Source organism: Botrytis fragariae, assembly GCF_013461495.1.
Source record: "Botrytis fragariae strain BVB16 chromosome Unknown tig00000054, whole genome shotgun sequence".
In the NCBI taxonomy this organism is placed as follows: domain Eukaryota; kingdom Fungi; phylum Ascomycota; class Leotiomycetes; order Helotiales; family Sclerotiniaceae; genus Botrytis; species Botrytis fragariae.
The window spans coordinates 2,368,154-2,384,224 of record NW_023500993.1 but is presented as its reverse complement, the minus strand read 5'-3'; the positions used below and the strand labels follow the sequence as shown (position 1 = coordinate 2,384,224).

General features: G+C 42.2%; 3 protein-coding genes across 3 annotated transcripts; 1 reads left to right on the top strand and 2 right to left on the bottom strand.

Annotated features, from left to right (window-relative positions):
• Nucleotides 1-172: 172 nt before the first annotated feature.
• Bfra_005438 (putative trna-dihydrouridine synthase c protein) lies at nt 173-2,031 on the bottom strand (the record flags this gene model as incomplete). Its single annotated transcript, XM_037335822.1, has 2 exons — nt 173-1,786; nt 1,855-2,031. The coding sequence occupies 2 exons, from the start codon at nt 2,029-2,031 to the stop codon at nt 173-175; spliced, it is 1,791 nt and encodes a 596-aa protein (XP_037192917.1).
• A 1,283-nt stretch (nt 2,032-3,314) lies between these two features.
• Bfra_005437 (putative protein bni4 protein) lies at nt 3,315-6,139 on the bottom strand (the record flags this gene model as incomplete). The annotated part of the gene is made up of 4 exons (XM_037335821.1): nt 3,315-3,362; nt 3,412-3,812; nt 3,867-4,923; nt 5,075-6,139. 4 exons carry the CDS (start codon nt 6,137-6,139, stop codon nt 3,315-3,317), a joined length of 2,571 nt encoding a protein of 856 aa, XP_037192916.1.
• A 6,959-nt stretch (nt 6,140-13,098) lies between these two features.
• On the top strand, nt 13,099-14,212 carry Bfra_005436 (putative swr1-complex protein 5 protein; the record flags this gene model as incomplete). The annotated part of the gene is made up of 2 exons (XM_037335820.1): nt 13,099-13,439; nt 13,492-14,212. The coding sequence occupies 2 exons, from the start codon at nt 13,099-13,101 to the stop codon at nt 14,210-14,212; spliced, it is 1,062 nt and encodes a 353-aa protein (XP_037192915.1).
• Between the last annotated feature and the right edge of the window lie 1,859 nt (nt 14,213-16,071).

The window sequence follows — 16,071 nt, the reverse complement described above, 5'->3', positions numbered from 1 at the left end:
CCTCTCATTATCCATATCTACCATTCTATTTATTGATCTTCCATCTACCTACTATTGACCTCTAATAAGTGTAGCTGAATATTCAAGTAATCATGCTATGTGCTATGCTATGTCTATATGCGCCTGCCTTGCAATGCCACACCCATCCATCCGTCTAATTTATCATTGGATTTCATCCACAAACCAACCCATCTTTTGGAACCTCCACTGTTTCCATTTCCTCTTTCTTCTCCCCCTCCCCCTCACCCACAACCTGGACTTCGACCTTTCCTTTCTCCTCAGACCCAACTCCATTAACTCCCTTATCCTCTACCTTCTCCCTCTCTCCCTTTCCATTTTCCTTCCCACCCCTCTCCTTTCTACTCAACGTCAAACTCCCCTTCGCCAACGCTTCCATAGGCAATGGTCTCACATAAGGCTGTACCACCCACCACGGCCTCTTACATCTCCTAACCGTTTCCAAACTACTTTCTTCAAACTGCACTTCCCCATTCCCTTCTCCATCCCCATTTGTTCCTCCTCTCCCATTAGCCCCCTTCCCACCCCCTTTCATTTTCTCCTCTCTTTCCTTTTCCGCTCTCTCAACCTCCTCTCTATAACTTTCCCCATTAGTTCTCTCATACTCTAAAATCCCCTCTTTAACAACCTTCTCCGTCATCTGAAGAACATTTTCAAAAGCTTTTATATCGCCCGCTCTGCTTTTCGCCAATGCATCTCTGATCCCGTGATGTTTTGAAACCAATGGTCTGAGAAGTTTAAAACAATGTGGTTGCATGGCCACCAGACTAGGGCTTGTAGTCCTTTCCTTCTTTTCACTCTTTTGCTTCTTTCTCGGTGGACCCTCTTCCTCTTCTTCCTCTACTTCTTCCTTCATTTCTTCCGGTGGATCCGAAGATATAAACAGTGGTTTTCTCTCCGGTGGCGATACTTGCAAAACATATTTATAAATAATGTCCAAATATCTCCTCAACACAGCATCCATTCTCCAACCCCCTATCTTTCCATCCAAACTCCTCCAATACTCTCTTCCTTCCTCTCCTGGAGCTGGCGCATCCGAAAAAATCGTTGGATCATACAAATTTCCCTCCGCACTCATTACACCATCCGCACCTGTCGCTTTCAAACACTCATCAATATCTTCCCTAGCCAGAATGTTTCCATTCACAAAAAGAACCACCTCCTTCGGTAAACTCTCCCTCAAAAACCTCAACATCTCCCAATCCGCCAGCCCAGTTTTGTGACCCTTCATCTCTCTCGTTCTTCCATGTACTGTCAAAATACTCGCTCCAGCACTAATCACCATCTTTGCATAATCCAGCGTCTTTTCCCTCGTATCCAATATCCTAATCTTCGCCGTAACAGGCACATCCAATTCCTTATGCAGTGTATTGATCAACCTAAAAATCAATCCCTGATCCTCCTGCAAGAAGGCGCCATATTTTCCTCTTCTCGCAATTCCCTGCGGACATCCTAAATTCAAATCCACGGCATCACAAAACGGCGCTACATACTTCGCTCCCTCAAGTAACTCCTTCTCGTCATTCGCGCAGAATTGTACAAAGAGGGGTCGATCGAAAGCCGGGTTCCCATCGAGAAATAGTTCCTCCTTGGGAGTGGTCGAAGATGAACCCAGCTGTGAAGCCAGCGAGCTTTTCATCGGCTGAAAGTGTGCATCGCGGAACTTTGGTGTTTCGGAGAACATGCGCGCATGAAACATAGGTGAGTATGCCAGAAGAGATTTGTTGGTTTCGGGGGACATAAAGGAGCGGGAGAGCATGCGCCAGGCCTGGAAAGATTCAGAGTCAATATGCTAAGACGAAGAAGAGAGGTATGTCGGGTGCTTTGCGAACTTACAAATTCAGATTGATCGACCATTGGCGCGAGTATGAATTTAGGACTACCGATACTTTCATAAAAGGCACGACCATGAAGTTTCTTAGCTACAGTGCTGGAGCTATTTGCAACCTTCTCGGATACAATGGCATCTGGAAGTGCAGTCTCAACGACTGGCAAATCGTTTGAAGTAGCCATGATTCCTCGAATTTGAAAGGGTGAGAAATGGCGGGTTCCAGCCCTCAGCCTCGAATTAATGCGATTTATAATAGTAGCCACTATTTATATCTGATCAATCAAGAATGCAGTGATCAATGCATAAAACTTGTCAGAGAAGGTTGACTTGATAATTGTTTAAGCAAAAAAGTTTTAGCGGGGCAAATATAGAACGTTATAAACACAAGGCTGCAGACGATAATGCAAGGCTACATCTTTTGTCTCCATTGAAGCCACCCCCCTGAAACTACACATCTGAATATCATGGGATGAACCCACATCCAAGCTTGAAGTGTCAAGGGAAAACTCTTTAACTGCCGGATGGACCAAGTTTCTGTTAGATCCAATCGATGCAGACTCTTCTAGGATCAGGATTGTATCCAAGCTTTTATGTTGACGTGTGCATTCAAGATCTAGAATTTCCAAGGTTCATTTTGGAATTTTAGATTCATCGAGAAATCTAGAATCCCTACGATGATATTTAGAACACAAAACTTGGTTTCAGACTTCATACGATTCATGCATCTACCACAATCTTCACTCGAATTTTTCTACTTCACACTCATGCTCACCCATAGATTCGTTCTAGACTTTTTGAACTGGCAACGATTGCTTGTATTGTATCATTTGATTACGTAGAATATGCCTTCCCCATTTCTCTCCTATCTTTCCCCCTTTCTCAAACATAATAACAGACGCTGAAGTACGACGATGAGGTGACGACGAATATAAAATAGACCCTGACCGACCAATGAAGAAAATGAAAATTAGACCATGACATTGCCCGAAGTGCAGATCTCAAAACCCTAGAGATCAAACAAACCCACAGAAACCAACCGAGATCGAAACTTTTGGAGTACGAGTTTGTACTATCATCCTTTGATAGCTAGGAGAAACAAATTACCAGCCTATTGGACAATTGATACTCTTCTCTTTCCTTCACATCTTCGGAAAGCTTCACAGCACAACATCTTTCATTTCCCAAACTTCTACCGTCGCCCCCCTTAGTACCCCTAATATATCCTCCTCATCTTCTTCAACATTTATGCTCGAAAAGAGATGACCAACACCAGTCTATGAAATAATATTGTTTTCGATCAAATCGCTCAGATGTGAATAAACTCCTGTACACCAATAATGCGAAAGACCGTTTTAACGCCCTAAAAGTCTTGAGTGTATGCGTAACTACACAGTTGCCTGCAGTAGCAGAAGAGCTTTGTAAGTCTCGTAACTTGTTTTAAACAAATAGAATAATCGTGGTTTCATTAGAAGAAGTGTGTATAGATCTTAGAATTCTCATGAACCTCCATTTCCTGCTTCTGATTAGTGTATGTTCAAAAGCTTAAATGATAAACGGCGTACCATTTTGAAAGTATTAAGCTCTTCCTTAATTTGTTGGGCGAGCATTGGAGTGAGTCGATTGCAGGTTGCAATTTCACCCCTGCGGTCGTACTCTTGGCTTGGCCAAGTATCGTGAAATTGTATCCGAGGACTGAAAGTAGCGTTTCTTTTGATGGTACCTGAAGGTGTTCCAGGAACACTCTTTGAATCTCCTCCCCTGAATTTGAGCGCAGACATGAAATAATCCTCTCCTCCCAAAGTGACCGCTTGTTTATGCACCTGGTCATCATTTGGTGTACTGGGGGCAGACGAATTCGGTGAATCATTGTTGACATTGGGGATTTGTGGTAAGTTGAAGTTTGCTGCTTTGCCATCTACTGGAAGGATTACCGGTGACGAATTGCCAGAACCGGTACCAGAGCCTAATATCCACACCATTAGTAAATCATTCATGTGTTTGGTGATTAGCAACCTACGTTTGAGGATTCCCTTCTTGACAGCGGCCAATACTTCAGCCCGCTCTTTCTCACCACCAACAATACTTCTTCTATTTGCAGAGTTCTCAGTATTAGCACTGCCAAGACGGTCTGTGGACGCTGAACTGATAGCTGCAGCATCGAGAGAGTTCCTTTCTAGTCTAGGAAATCCTGTTCCACCAGAAGCAGCATCGGCCACATTGGCGTTCACATTGACCTTCTCTCTTTCTGCCTCAACATTGACCATCGAGACCTGTGCTTGACTAGCTTCAGGCACAGCTGCATCAGCTGCAGGTACACCAATGACAGATTTTGGTCTAAAGAGGCCAACGAGAGATCTTGTTGACTTCTTCATTCCCTTACCCATCTTTCGAATCATGACAGAGGCCGAAGAAGCAGTCGATGAAATGGATAAGTTATCGGTCGAACCAGTGAAGAAATTGCCTTGCCCGGAGTAAATATTCGATCCGATACCAGCAGCTTCTTGTTGCTGAGCAATCTTATCTTGCTCTGCTTCTTGCTCATGTTGATATTTTTCCCTTCGTAACTTGGAACGATCCAAAGCATCATTGCCACTCCTGCTCACGAGATGGTTTTCGGCAGATGCCTTTCTTAACTCAGCAGCAGAGCCAAAAGAGAATGCCCTCCTCAATCTCGACGTCTTACTCTTCTTTCCCTCCTTATCGTTTAATGCAGCCAATTGCTGTGCAGCAGGGCTGATAGCATTTGGACTCGTTGCAGGCTGTGCATGTGTAGATTTGGATTGGGCGGGTTGTAATGCTGCATTGACAGCTGAGGCAAACGAGTCCTTGGACTTAGACGCCGACGAATCGGCACCCATCGTCGCCGGCTTCGATAAAGGAGATGGGCTGGAAAGTCTTTTCGCGGCATCGGTCGAGGATGCACGAACTGGAATGTTCACAAGTCGTGGCTGATCATTCTTGGAAATTGCTTGATCTTTACCGTTGAAGGCATTCGAATTTGCGACGGAAGAAGTCGAAGAATGAGCGGGGCTTCCAGTTGCCATTGATACACTTGTTGCTTCTCGCTTGTCCGACTGAAATAAGTTAGTGTGCTGCCGATTTTAGTGCTACATTGATATGATTGGTGTGGGTTAAATTGCGGTGACGCCGTATGCACGATAAAGTCCCGTGAACCATGAGTGGGGGGAGTGAGGACTTGATACAAAAAACAACTTGAAGACTTACCGAGTTCGGGTGTGAGTGACCGCTACGAGTGGACTTCATACTATCGGTACTATCATTCCGTCCGTGAGAAGTTGCTGGGCGTACCGTAACAACTGGTGAACTTCGCAAGGGGTGTTGCCCGTGTTGCTCAGGCGGCTGATCAATACGACCACTAGCGCTGTTAACTGGCCTTGACCCCTGCTGTAAAATTCCAGGGCTGGGACTAGCGTTGATGTTATCGTGAGCGTCGATTGTGTGTATGCTTCGACGTCGATATCTCTTTGCCTGTTCTGAGGTAGTACGCTGATTCAACTGCATATCATCAGCAGTTGCACTTGGTTGGTTTTGTTGTGGCATCTGCAAGTTGAATGCTGGACTGTTGACAGCTTGTGTACTGGCACCATAAAATTGCATGACATTTGGCATCGTTGAGACTGAAGAGCTAGAAACGCCGGCCTGACTACTGTTCGATGAATCGGCACGGCGAATTGCAGGGCGGCGATAGCGATCAGGGGCGGGTTTTGCTGGGGACGCCATAGGAGGCGCTAAACTTTGATTGTACGACGTGATGATGGTGGAATGTGGGCGGGGAGTTCTTGTGGCAATTCGAGCTGTGGAGGTGATGGCCGAATCGTCTCTTGTTCCTGACCGTTGAGAAAGTTCTGATGATGAGGATGAAGATGTGGTTGATACAGATAGAGCAGCAGGGTATCGTGAGCGATTTGGAGCATTCGTCGAGCCCCCTTGCAAGGTAGGGACTATGGGGGCTGATGCTGTTCTCTGTTGTTCTGGCCTTGATTGAGACCCATTTGGTGTTTGTTGACCTCCTATCGACAGACCGGGTGAACTAGTGAATGCATATGGTGCGATTGGGGCCATCGAACTATGACCGCGGTAATTTGATATCGCCATATTGTTGTTGTTCAAGCCATGAAAGTTGTTTCGTTGTTGGGGGTTAACGGGATATTGATGATATGCAGCTTGATTTTGCGAAGGTTGTAAAGTGCCAGAGGCAGAGGATGGTCGAGTTTGAAGCATAGTGACCGTAGTTGTCTGTTGTGGTAGAGTCTGAACAAGAGCTGCCATGCTGTGACTTGGCTGATTTCGAGGTTATTGTGAAGCAAACAGCTATGATGCCATCTACAAAAAAAGAATCGTACTCAATATAACTTTCAAGTGAGTAGAGTTGGGAAGGGACTATGATGGATAGAAGGTTAGCAAACCAAAATAATTTCCCGTTCGATATGGAAGCGGAGGTACAAAGCTTTAGTTTGAAGGTTACACGCGCGTTATTGAAGGGAGATTGAGTGAATTGGCGTCAACGAACCTTGAATGAAAAGTAGAAGTCTTGATGTAGTTGCTAGACAAATGAACAATTATTATGAGAGTTGTTTGTTTAAAGGATGAAAAGTCAAGTCGAATGAACGGTTGACGTTTTCTTAGATTTTATGGAGGTGACGAAAGGGTTTCTGATTTCTGAATCGAAGAAGGAGGTAGGGAGGTCGCCGGCGGCCAGATATTTGGTGGAAGTGGAATCGATCTTCTCTCTCTCGCGTCCTAGGCAGAAAACACTTTTACCGTGAATTCTCGTTGACGCCTGTTTTTTTTAATAATTCTATTGTAGCATTGTATGATAAGCTGGTGAATGATATGATGATTGAGTTTAAAAGAGAATCATCTGCCAACCTCAACAAGTATATCCTATTATCTGGGCCGAAACAAGATTCCTCTCCGTTCTTGAGTTTGAATTGGTTCGGCGTTGGTTGCTGGAGCTGCGGGAAATGTCCAGGAATGAATAGAAGAATGCTTTTCGTTTCACCGGGCGATTGAGGGTGCAAAATTCAAAGAAAATAAATAGAAACGAAAGACGACAAATAAAAAGATAGAAAAGACCAAGGAGAATGCTGTAAATGGTGACTTTCGAATGAGAAATGATTGAAGTTTGTGAGGTTGATGGGATGGGAAGAAAATGGGAGGGGGATTTGTGATGGGCCCCAAAAACAGCGACAGTGAGTGAGTAGGATGGGGATTTGGGTGGTAGACTGGTGGTAGTTAGTACATTTACCTTCACATTTACATTATTTACAACTTACCACTGATTATTATTCACCGTGACTCCACTTGTGATTTCTCCTTTCGGCTAGACCACAAGGATGAGGACCTTTAATCAATTTGAACGGAAGGAACATTGGAGAAAATATAACCCTTCATGGCTTAGACGCGAACCTTTTTCATAAATTAATGCACCCTATCGCCACTTTGATAACCAATTAGATGATTAATCGTCTAGATACCTGGCGCTACTCCCTCTTTCGGCCTTAGCGTAATTGCAGCAACCAATTTTGAAATCCAATGATATCCAGGGGTAAATTTGAATTCAAATTCCATGTTCATGTTATGTTCTCTTGCTATTGAGCCTATCTTTCCTCGTATGCCCGTTGCCTTCATCTATCTACCTACCAGGTGCTCACCCCGTGAGCAGGTAGAAGGGCAGAAGGGCTCCTAAGAGGCAATCTCATCACAAAGTCAAATAAATGCTGGTTAAATATAGAAGAAGATGTTGGTTACTAAAGTGCATCCCCGGTGAGACCTCTATGGATGGCAGACTACGAGTATCAACTCATCGGGAACAAGCTTTACGATCTCCCAGAGAAGGATGATGAATGGGTGATCACGTGGGGATTGCTAGGTATCATTACTACTCCAATCTCCAATAGTCTTTACCGTCATCGTACCAGTGGGTGAGCATTCAATATCTTGAGATTCGATACTACCGTGGGTAGTCTTCTTGGGAGCTTGGCATAGCGACGAGATGGAAATTCACAAGTCCAAAGGGGGTTCTGGCGTTGACGAGAGGAATTCATTATATAGATATTGAAGAATGAGCAGAACATTTCTACGCACGCATCATGCTCATTCAAACGCAAGGAAGATACGGGCAATATCATCATGGCTAGATTAATTCCCAATATCTTCTTTACAGTACTTCGGTACATATCACTCACCACAACCACAACAGGTACACGATCAGCGATCACCAACATCAATTTATATTAACACTTGCACTTGCACTTGCACTCACACGAATAGCTCTAGCTCATGCTCATCCTACCATTTACACAGGAAGCGTCTCGTACGACGGTAAAATGAGCTCCTCTAATGTCCAGAGTACAGACAGACAGACAGACAGACACAGAGTGTGGGAATTAACTTTTAATTCCCTTTCTCCATATCATTTCACCAGATTCACATCTAAGATGGTTCTGTTTCGCCCAGGAAAGTGGAACTTCTAAGCATATGGATTCAAATTCATTTATTTTTAGAGTGTCTCGCTCCCTCCCTTGTAAATTGCAAAGGTAATCTTCGGTTCTATCGTGTTCTTTGTGCAGAGTAGACGCCTTCGATCATTGATCTGTTTCTCTGCCAAGCTCATCATGATGAGATATGCCTGAAAGGATTGTGTTCGAGCCAAACGGCGGTTCCATTAGACGTTTTATAATTTTTGAGCGTTTACATTATGACATCTGTTGGTGCCAGAGCTTTTTGGAAGAAGGAATATACTCTTCTCACCCCACGTTTCCGCCTTTTCACGAGCCTCTTTTTTATTAATCCCAGTCATCCAAATCAAATCAAACCAAAAGTTGAACATATCGATATTGTACACCAATCGCTTTGGATATCGTCAAGACCCCTCGACTACATGTCTAGCTGTAGTGATCGTTAACATTCAAGACTGTTGAGGGAACACGGATGAACTTGCCGCCTCTCAGATGAAATATTCTCATCTTGTGAAATCTTGGGTTCACACTCTTTCTTGGTCAGCACAAGGTATCTATCACGCATACCTAACTTATGCCATAAGAAGTGAGATGCAGATTCAGCCAGTCTGGTGGCGTCCAATTTTTACCGAAGTCTGGAGATGGAGAGACTCAAGACTCAGGAGTTGGGCGAAGATTCATGAGTGGTCAACGGTCGCAGATCCACCAAGCATAATTATTTTTTTGACTTTCAATGCTTGAATATGTTGCATGGAGTGGCATCTCTGAAAGCTTGGAAGGACGTTTGCTTCTGAAACGCTGCAACATCATCACCATACATCTCTCAACGCGTGTAAAGGCATCGAATGAACATCCTACAGGCAGGCACCTTTCCCCTCCACCGATCTTATGGGTCTCATCTATGTGAACTTCCCAGTCGTGGCTTACACTACTTCAAACTATATTCACACCTTTTGTCCTGCATCTCGTGCTAGTGAGTGATGATATAACCTTCTCATTCTTGCGTACTGTTGTGGAGCTTTGAGTTGCGATGAACCAAGCATCATAAGAGTGTCACATGTATTTCAGATGTTCACTTGGACTTATCCCGTCTGTTGTTGTCAATCTCTTTCACACACACAGAGATAGAGATAGAGATAGACATACACACACGCATACACATACACACATAGACAGCAACATGGATCTTATATCTCGAATTTGAATGAATTAGGAGACCGCGAATAGCGGTTGTTCAAATATTCGAGTTAATGGAGGTACATACCGGTGCTTCCAAATAAATGAAGATTTCATAATCGACACCGACAGGCCGATCACACTTATGCTCGCTTTAACTGAAATGATTGAGATGCATAGAATGTCTCTAATGCATTGACGCTGCCAGCATGTCACGGACCAGCCTTGGTCGAAATAAGATACACCTCAACCCCTGTTTTACTTCGTACAGAGATACATTACCTGTCTAGGTGCATTTTCGATGGCGAGATTGAGATTCGAAGGGGAGGCCACTACTTTATTAATCGAGAAGTAGAGTTGCAATATGAGTGAAGATTGGGAGGGATTTGATATATTTGATTGAACATTGTACCCTTTCGTTTTCACCGCTCATCCAACCTCTCTTTCAATGATCGATATCGTTGTGTGCTGAATGCGGAGGTAAAGCCATGCTTGATGATCATTGGTAGCCTCATCGATTGTTTATGTCTGGATATGCATCTCCCAGCAAGGATACGCGAGGATGCTGTGGATGATTTCTCGTATGCTTGATTTGCTTTATCGAGAAATATGAGCTCGGGGTTCAACGAGTACGAGGCAAACTAGGCACTGGGAACTTTCGACTGGGAACTTTCGACTTTGAACTTTCTCCGGAAGAGAGAGAGCGAGTGTGTGTGTGTGTGTGCTAACCAAGATCTTCATGACTTCATTCTTCCAACGATATGATTGATCGAAAAGATTTCTATGCTGCTCTCTCATTGTCCCATCCATCCAAGTGAAATTTAAAAACAAGGACTGCCAACCAAACTATACACACCACACCCTGAATGAGTGTCGCAATAATTATTCCGATAGCATGGTTATGATCATGATTATCGAAAACTCTCTTTCACAGATTCACGGATTGCAGTTAGGGATGGCAGAAGGGAAGATGGTGGTAAATATAGATGGAAAATATGGAAAATCGAACATAGGGGTTTTGGGGAGCCGCAAAAAAAAACTTGATAGAAGGAAGATCTATCTCATCTATCGCATCTATCGCATCCATCTACCTTCAAGGAATATCCTTCGATATCTATTGATATCCATTGATATTCATTCAAACATTTAAAGCTCACCAGCTTTCATTCTCTCATCCACAATTTTCAGACATATATGCAAGGACAACCCATACATATTCCTCTTTTCCACACATTTGAATCTTGCCCACTCACCTGAATCTCCAATTCCAATTTAAAAAAGAAGCAAAGAAACATCTGAAACAAATTCACGATGGCATCAATCAAGATGGTCAACCCCGGATGCTGGCAATGATACGATCCTCCTTCCAGAATCCATACATTCCGCACTTTTATTTTGCACAATCTTTGGATTGTCTCCATAGACCTCGGTCGCATGAAGTACTTCCCCAATCATGATCCAACATCCCATTGAACCCAGTACACCCTCACTCACACCCTTCAAACCCTTCAAAAATGTTTCCGCACAAGAGACCCAAGAGACCCAAGAGACCCAACAAATTAATATATTGGTCCATATATTCACATTCACCTGCATACTGAGGAGCGCAGGAACATGTACGCTGAGGACACGTCATGTTTGTCTATTGCTGTGATCTCCTACACTTGCTGCACGATAATCATTGCAGGAACATAACCAAAATCCAGATACTCTCCCGGTTACTCAGCATGCACACCAGGTACAAATCAAGATCATTGGATTTCTCTCCTCAACTCTCTTGGGGTTCAATGCAGACTGGAATGCAGACTGGAACGCGGACTTTCCAAGAACTAAAGTATGTCACACTGTCATCATTTACCATACTCTCCTCTTCAACCGGAACTATTCTTCTACCATTAGTTAGTTCAACGCCGCCGGTCGGCCGGTCCAGTTCATTGGGTCGATACTTTGGCCTTGTTTGTGTGTCTAGAGATTATGCAGGCCGGAATAGCCTCAATTTAGTGCTATGTCGCGAAAGTTGACCTCTTAAAGCTCTTGGAGTGAGGAGAGGACAGGAAATCAAAATAAACAAGCATCAATCCCACCCACACCTCACACCTCACACGCTTATTATACATGTAGCTGCCAGGCTATACAACATGATATGACGATCCTTTTGGTCCAATTGGCCAATCAGGAATCCCAGAAGCTATTATAAATATTTTCCAATTTTTACATTCCTAGTAAAAACGTCCACTACCTCGTTGTCGCCTCGTATCTAGGAGCTGGTGGAGTATCGATCGCACTCGATACGGTTTTTACCCCTCACAAGCTCACACAGAATGCTCGAGGTTCATCCCGTCTCTGGTTGGATATACTTACATGATACCTTCTTATCTAGCCATAGTACGCATATCGGCAGACAGGCTTGCTATTGTTTTCTTTCCGATAGCTGGAAAGCTCAACAAGGTATTCTTTATTTTTACACAGCGAACGGACTCTCATCCCACTCTTTAGCAACCCCCAAGGGCCAAATGATACAAGTATCCAATATAGCCGCAATAACCATCCTAGATTCGATGATTGAAATATAAACATCGAGGAGATAATTTCTCTAACAACGTTTGATAAACATTCGACCATGATAAGCAAATCTACGAGCACCAACATCGTACCATAGAGACGAAGATGGTAATCTTGAAAAAAGCTTACCCCAGATATCATTTCTATATATCTGATGCAAACCCCCTTGTTCACATCACTTGGTCAAGCCATCAGGGAGTCAAAGACCCTGAAGTGATGGCTGACATCCTGTGCGCCTGTTTACTGTCATGTCAATAATCAATATTGAGTGGATACACGCTATGACGATATTTACAATATATTGTTTGATAGTGAGAGTGATTTCAATTTGCGGATCTTCATTGGAAATCAAGAGATCAATCTATCAATCTGTCGAACCCAAGAGAGATGATGCCGCAAAATCTAATTCTAATCCACAGGAGCTTTCTCTCCACCCTGTACGAAATGTGAGCAGCACATACATACATAGCATAGCACAGTGAGTACACACAGTGAGTACATCGTAGAAATGAGAGCCGTTTACCCCGTCAATCGAACCCTGGAATAGGGGCAAAGGGGAGCTGCCCATGCTAGGAATTCTGACTGTTCAACGTTGGCACTGCACTCTTTTGGGTTTTGGGTGCAGGAAGATGGCATGTAAGGTGAGGGGCTCCGAACCTGTTTGCGCTTACATGCATTGCATATCTGAGACTGCAACAGAATGTGATTATTGTAATTGCACGAGGGAAGTACTTTCTCGAAAATATTCTTCAGCGGCACAGCAGTGAGTGTGTGAGTGATTCAAGCTCTTGAGTATCGATTTTGTTTAGGTGTGGTAATATGCTCCGCGAGCTGTGATCTTAGTAAAATGAAGCCAGACGAAGTTGAATTTTCACGTGATAATTGATGGTTATTGATAGATGCACACCCCACGTATGCTAGACGAGTGAGCACAAGGTTGTTGATTTCAACATGTGAATTCTCAGCCTTGCGAATCCTGCCGCGTCAACGTCGATTCATACTTACAATCTCACGTAAACTAAATTCAATATGCCGCCAGAACTCATACCATCAGATGAAGAATACGCATCATCGGAAGATGAGGATTTCGCACCAGATACTGCTCCAGCACAAGGAGAATCATCAGAGTCGGAAGCTGAAGATGAGGATTCTACAGCTGTAACGAGTAAATCCAAGAAAAAGAACACGAAAAGAAAGAGAGGCGATGATGAGGAAGCAGAAGATGCGGGATTTGAAAACTCGGGCGATGAAGCTATTATTGAGAAAGGCTTGAAGAGGCGGAAGAAGAAGAGTAGGAAGGGTGGGAGAGAAGAGGAGGATGAGGGTGGTGAAGGAGGTCTGGTTAAGACGAGGAGTATGCGGGCTCAAGAGTGTGTTTATCATTCATCATTTGCAAATCGTGTTACTGATGAGTATCTATAGGAAAGTCGAGAAGAAACCCCTCGCAGATACAAAAGCCGCAACGGTAGATGTAGACGCCTTATGGGCAACCATGATATCCGGCAAACCTATCACATCCAGTACCACCGAATCTAAAGCCTCCTCACAAGCCACAAACACATCTACAAGTCCAAAGAATGGAGGAAAATCTCCAAAACTTCATACGGGATCCAGAGAACGTAGCAATTTCAGCGACGGACCAGATTCAATGGTTATGATAAAACGCACCTACAATTTCGCCGGAAAAGTCATCACGGAACAAAAACTCGTTCCCAAAGATTCCGCAGAAGCAAAACTCTTTCTCGCATCTCAAGAATCTACTTTGAAGGAAGGAGAGGGGGGGAAAGAACCCGAACTCTTCGTGAAACCCAAACGCGGTCTCAAGAAAGCTCGACGCTCAATCTTTGAACCTGTGGTGGAAAATCCCATGCCGCAAAGAACGGATCTGTATTTTGGACAGGCGGCCGTCGCGAGAAATTTGACGAATGGTGTGGGTGCGATGGGTAAAGAGGCGAAGAAACTCAATACGGTAGAGAAGAGTGCGATGGATTGGGCTGGATTTGTGGATAAAGAGGGTTACAAGGATGAATTGGATGCAGCTGGGAAGAAGAAGGGAGCATATGGAGAGAGGCAAGCTTTCTTGGCGAGAGTGGAAGCTAAGAAGGTGGAGGATGAGAGGAGGGCGAGAGGATTACCTGTTTGAAGATAAGTGTGTTTTTTCTCGACCGCTGGTTTTGGAGTTCGGGATCTGGGGCGTTGAGTATAATGATTGGATTTTAATCCAGGGTTGGGCAAGTTTGATACTCTGATCGTGATGGGGATATGCGGATCTGATCTATTGAATGTTGATCTACTCCTCTCCTCACAGGAACTTTTTCGTTATTCCTCTTGGAGTTTCTTCAACGTCATACATACATACATAAATTAGATACCCACGAATTGAATATACAATACTTCATCTTTGAAAAGGGAGATGAAGATATGGTATACATAGAAAGATTGATTATATTCCTTTATAATGGCCAACGCATTGTTTCCTGTCTTTACTCGTCTTTCTTGCTTTATTCTCTTCTGTATTTTGTTTCGTTTCGTTGTATTGTATTGTATTGTATTGTATTGTATTGTATTGTATTGTATTGTATTGTATTGTATTGTATTATATTATATTATATTTAGTCTAATAAACTGTGACTTGAAATGACTTGAAGTAACTTGAAAACTTGAAGTGATATGATATAATAGATTATAACTTGAGATAAAATAACTTGAAATAATATAACATGAGTTAACTTGATATAATATAATATGAGATGAGATGAGATGACTTGACTTGACTTGATTTGATATGATGTGATATAATATGAGATGATATAAGTTGGCTTGATTTGATGTAAGATGAAATGAGATAATATAGATATGAGTAGGAGTAGGAGTAGGAGTAGGAGTATTATTTACTTTTTATTGATTCAATATATATATATATATGAAGGGGTGAGTAATTAGATAAAGGGGTGAGTAAGTAGATAAAGGGGTGGATAAATAGATGACTATTATATATAATAATTTAATTTAATTTGATTTGAACTTTAATTTGAACTTTGAGATAAAGGTGAAGGTGAAGGTGAAGGTGAAGGTGAAGATGGAGATAGAGATAGATAGAAATAGAGGTATTTATATGTATATATTTTCACTTCATATTTGTTTTATTTTATTCTTATTTAATTCATTTTTTCATAGCGATTTTGAATTAAAATTAAATGTAAAAATTTGCCTTTAGATTTATATCTAAATATTAATTAGAATGAATATAAGAGTAATATAGAATTTAAATATAGATATAGATATAGATATAGATATAAATATAGATATAAATATAGATATAAATATAGATATAAATATAGATATAAATATAGATATAAATATAGATATAAATATAGATATAAATATAGATATAGATATAAAATAAGAGATAGTTATAGTTATAGTTATAGTTATAGTTATAGTTATAGTTATAGTTATAAATCTAAATGTAGATGTAGATTTGAATTTACATCTTAATCCTAAAATCGAGATAGATATGAAATGAGAGATAGAGTGAGAGATAGAGTGAGAGATAGAGTGAGAGATAGAGTGAGAAATAGAATAAAATAGAACTCCAATAGAACTCCAACAAAATAAAACCCCAACACATAAGAATAGAACAAGTCAGCCCAGTAGATCAACTACAACCATCCCATCTCACATACACAGAGATACCTTTTTACAAAATCTCTATCTCTCATCTCTAAGAGACCCAAGAGAGCCTCGCTAGCAAGATTGAACGATATCTTCCTTTTCGGTTGAGTTCAGCTGAAGTGGGTATACGTCTATTTATCTATCTATCTGTTTATCTTCAATACAATATATATCTCTTTCTCGTTTCTGGGTAAAACGAAAAAAGGAAGAGATAGATAAGTAATCTTTTTACTCTCTCTTTTCTCTTTCCTTTCTCTTCTCCCTTCTATTTCTCTCTCTTTTTAAAGCTATATAATATCAGAATTCGAATATGATAAAATAGAATAA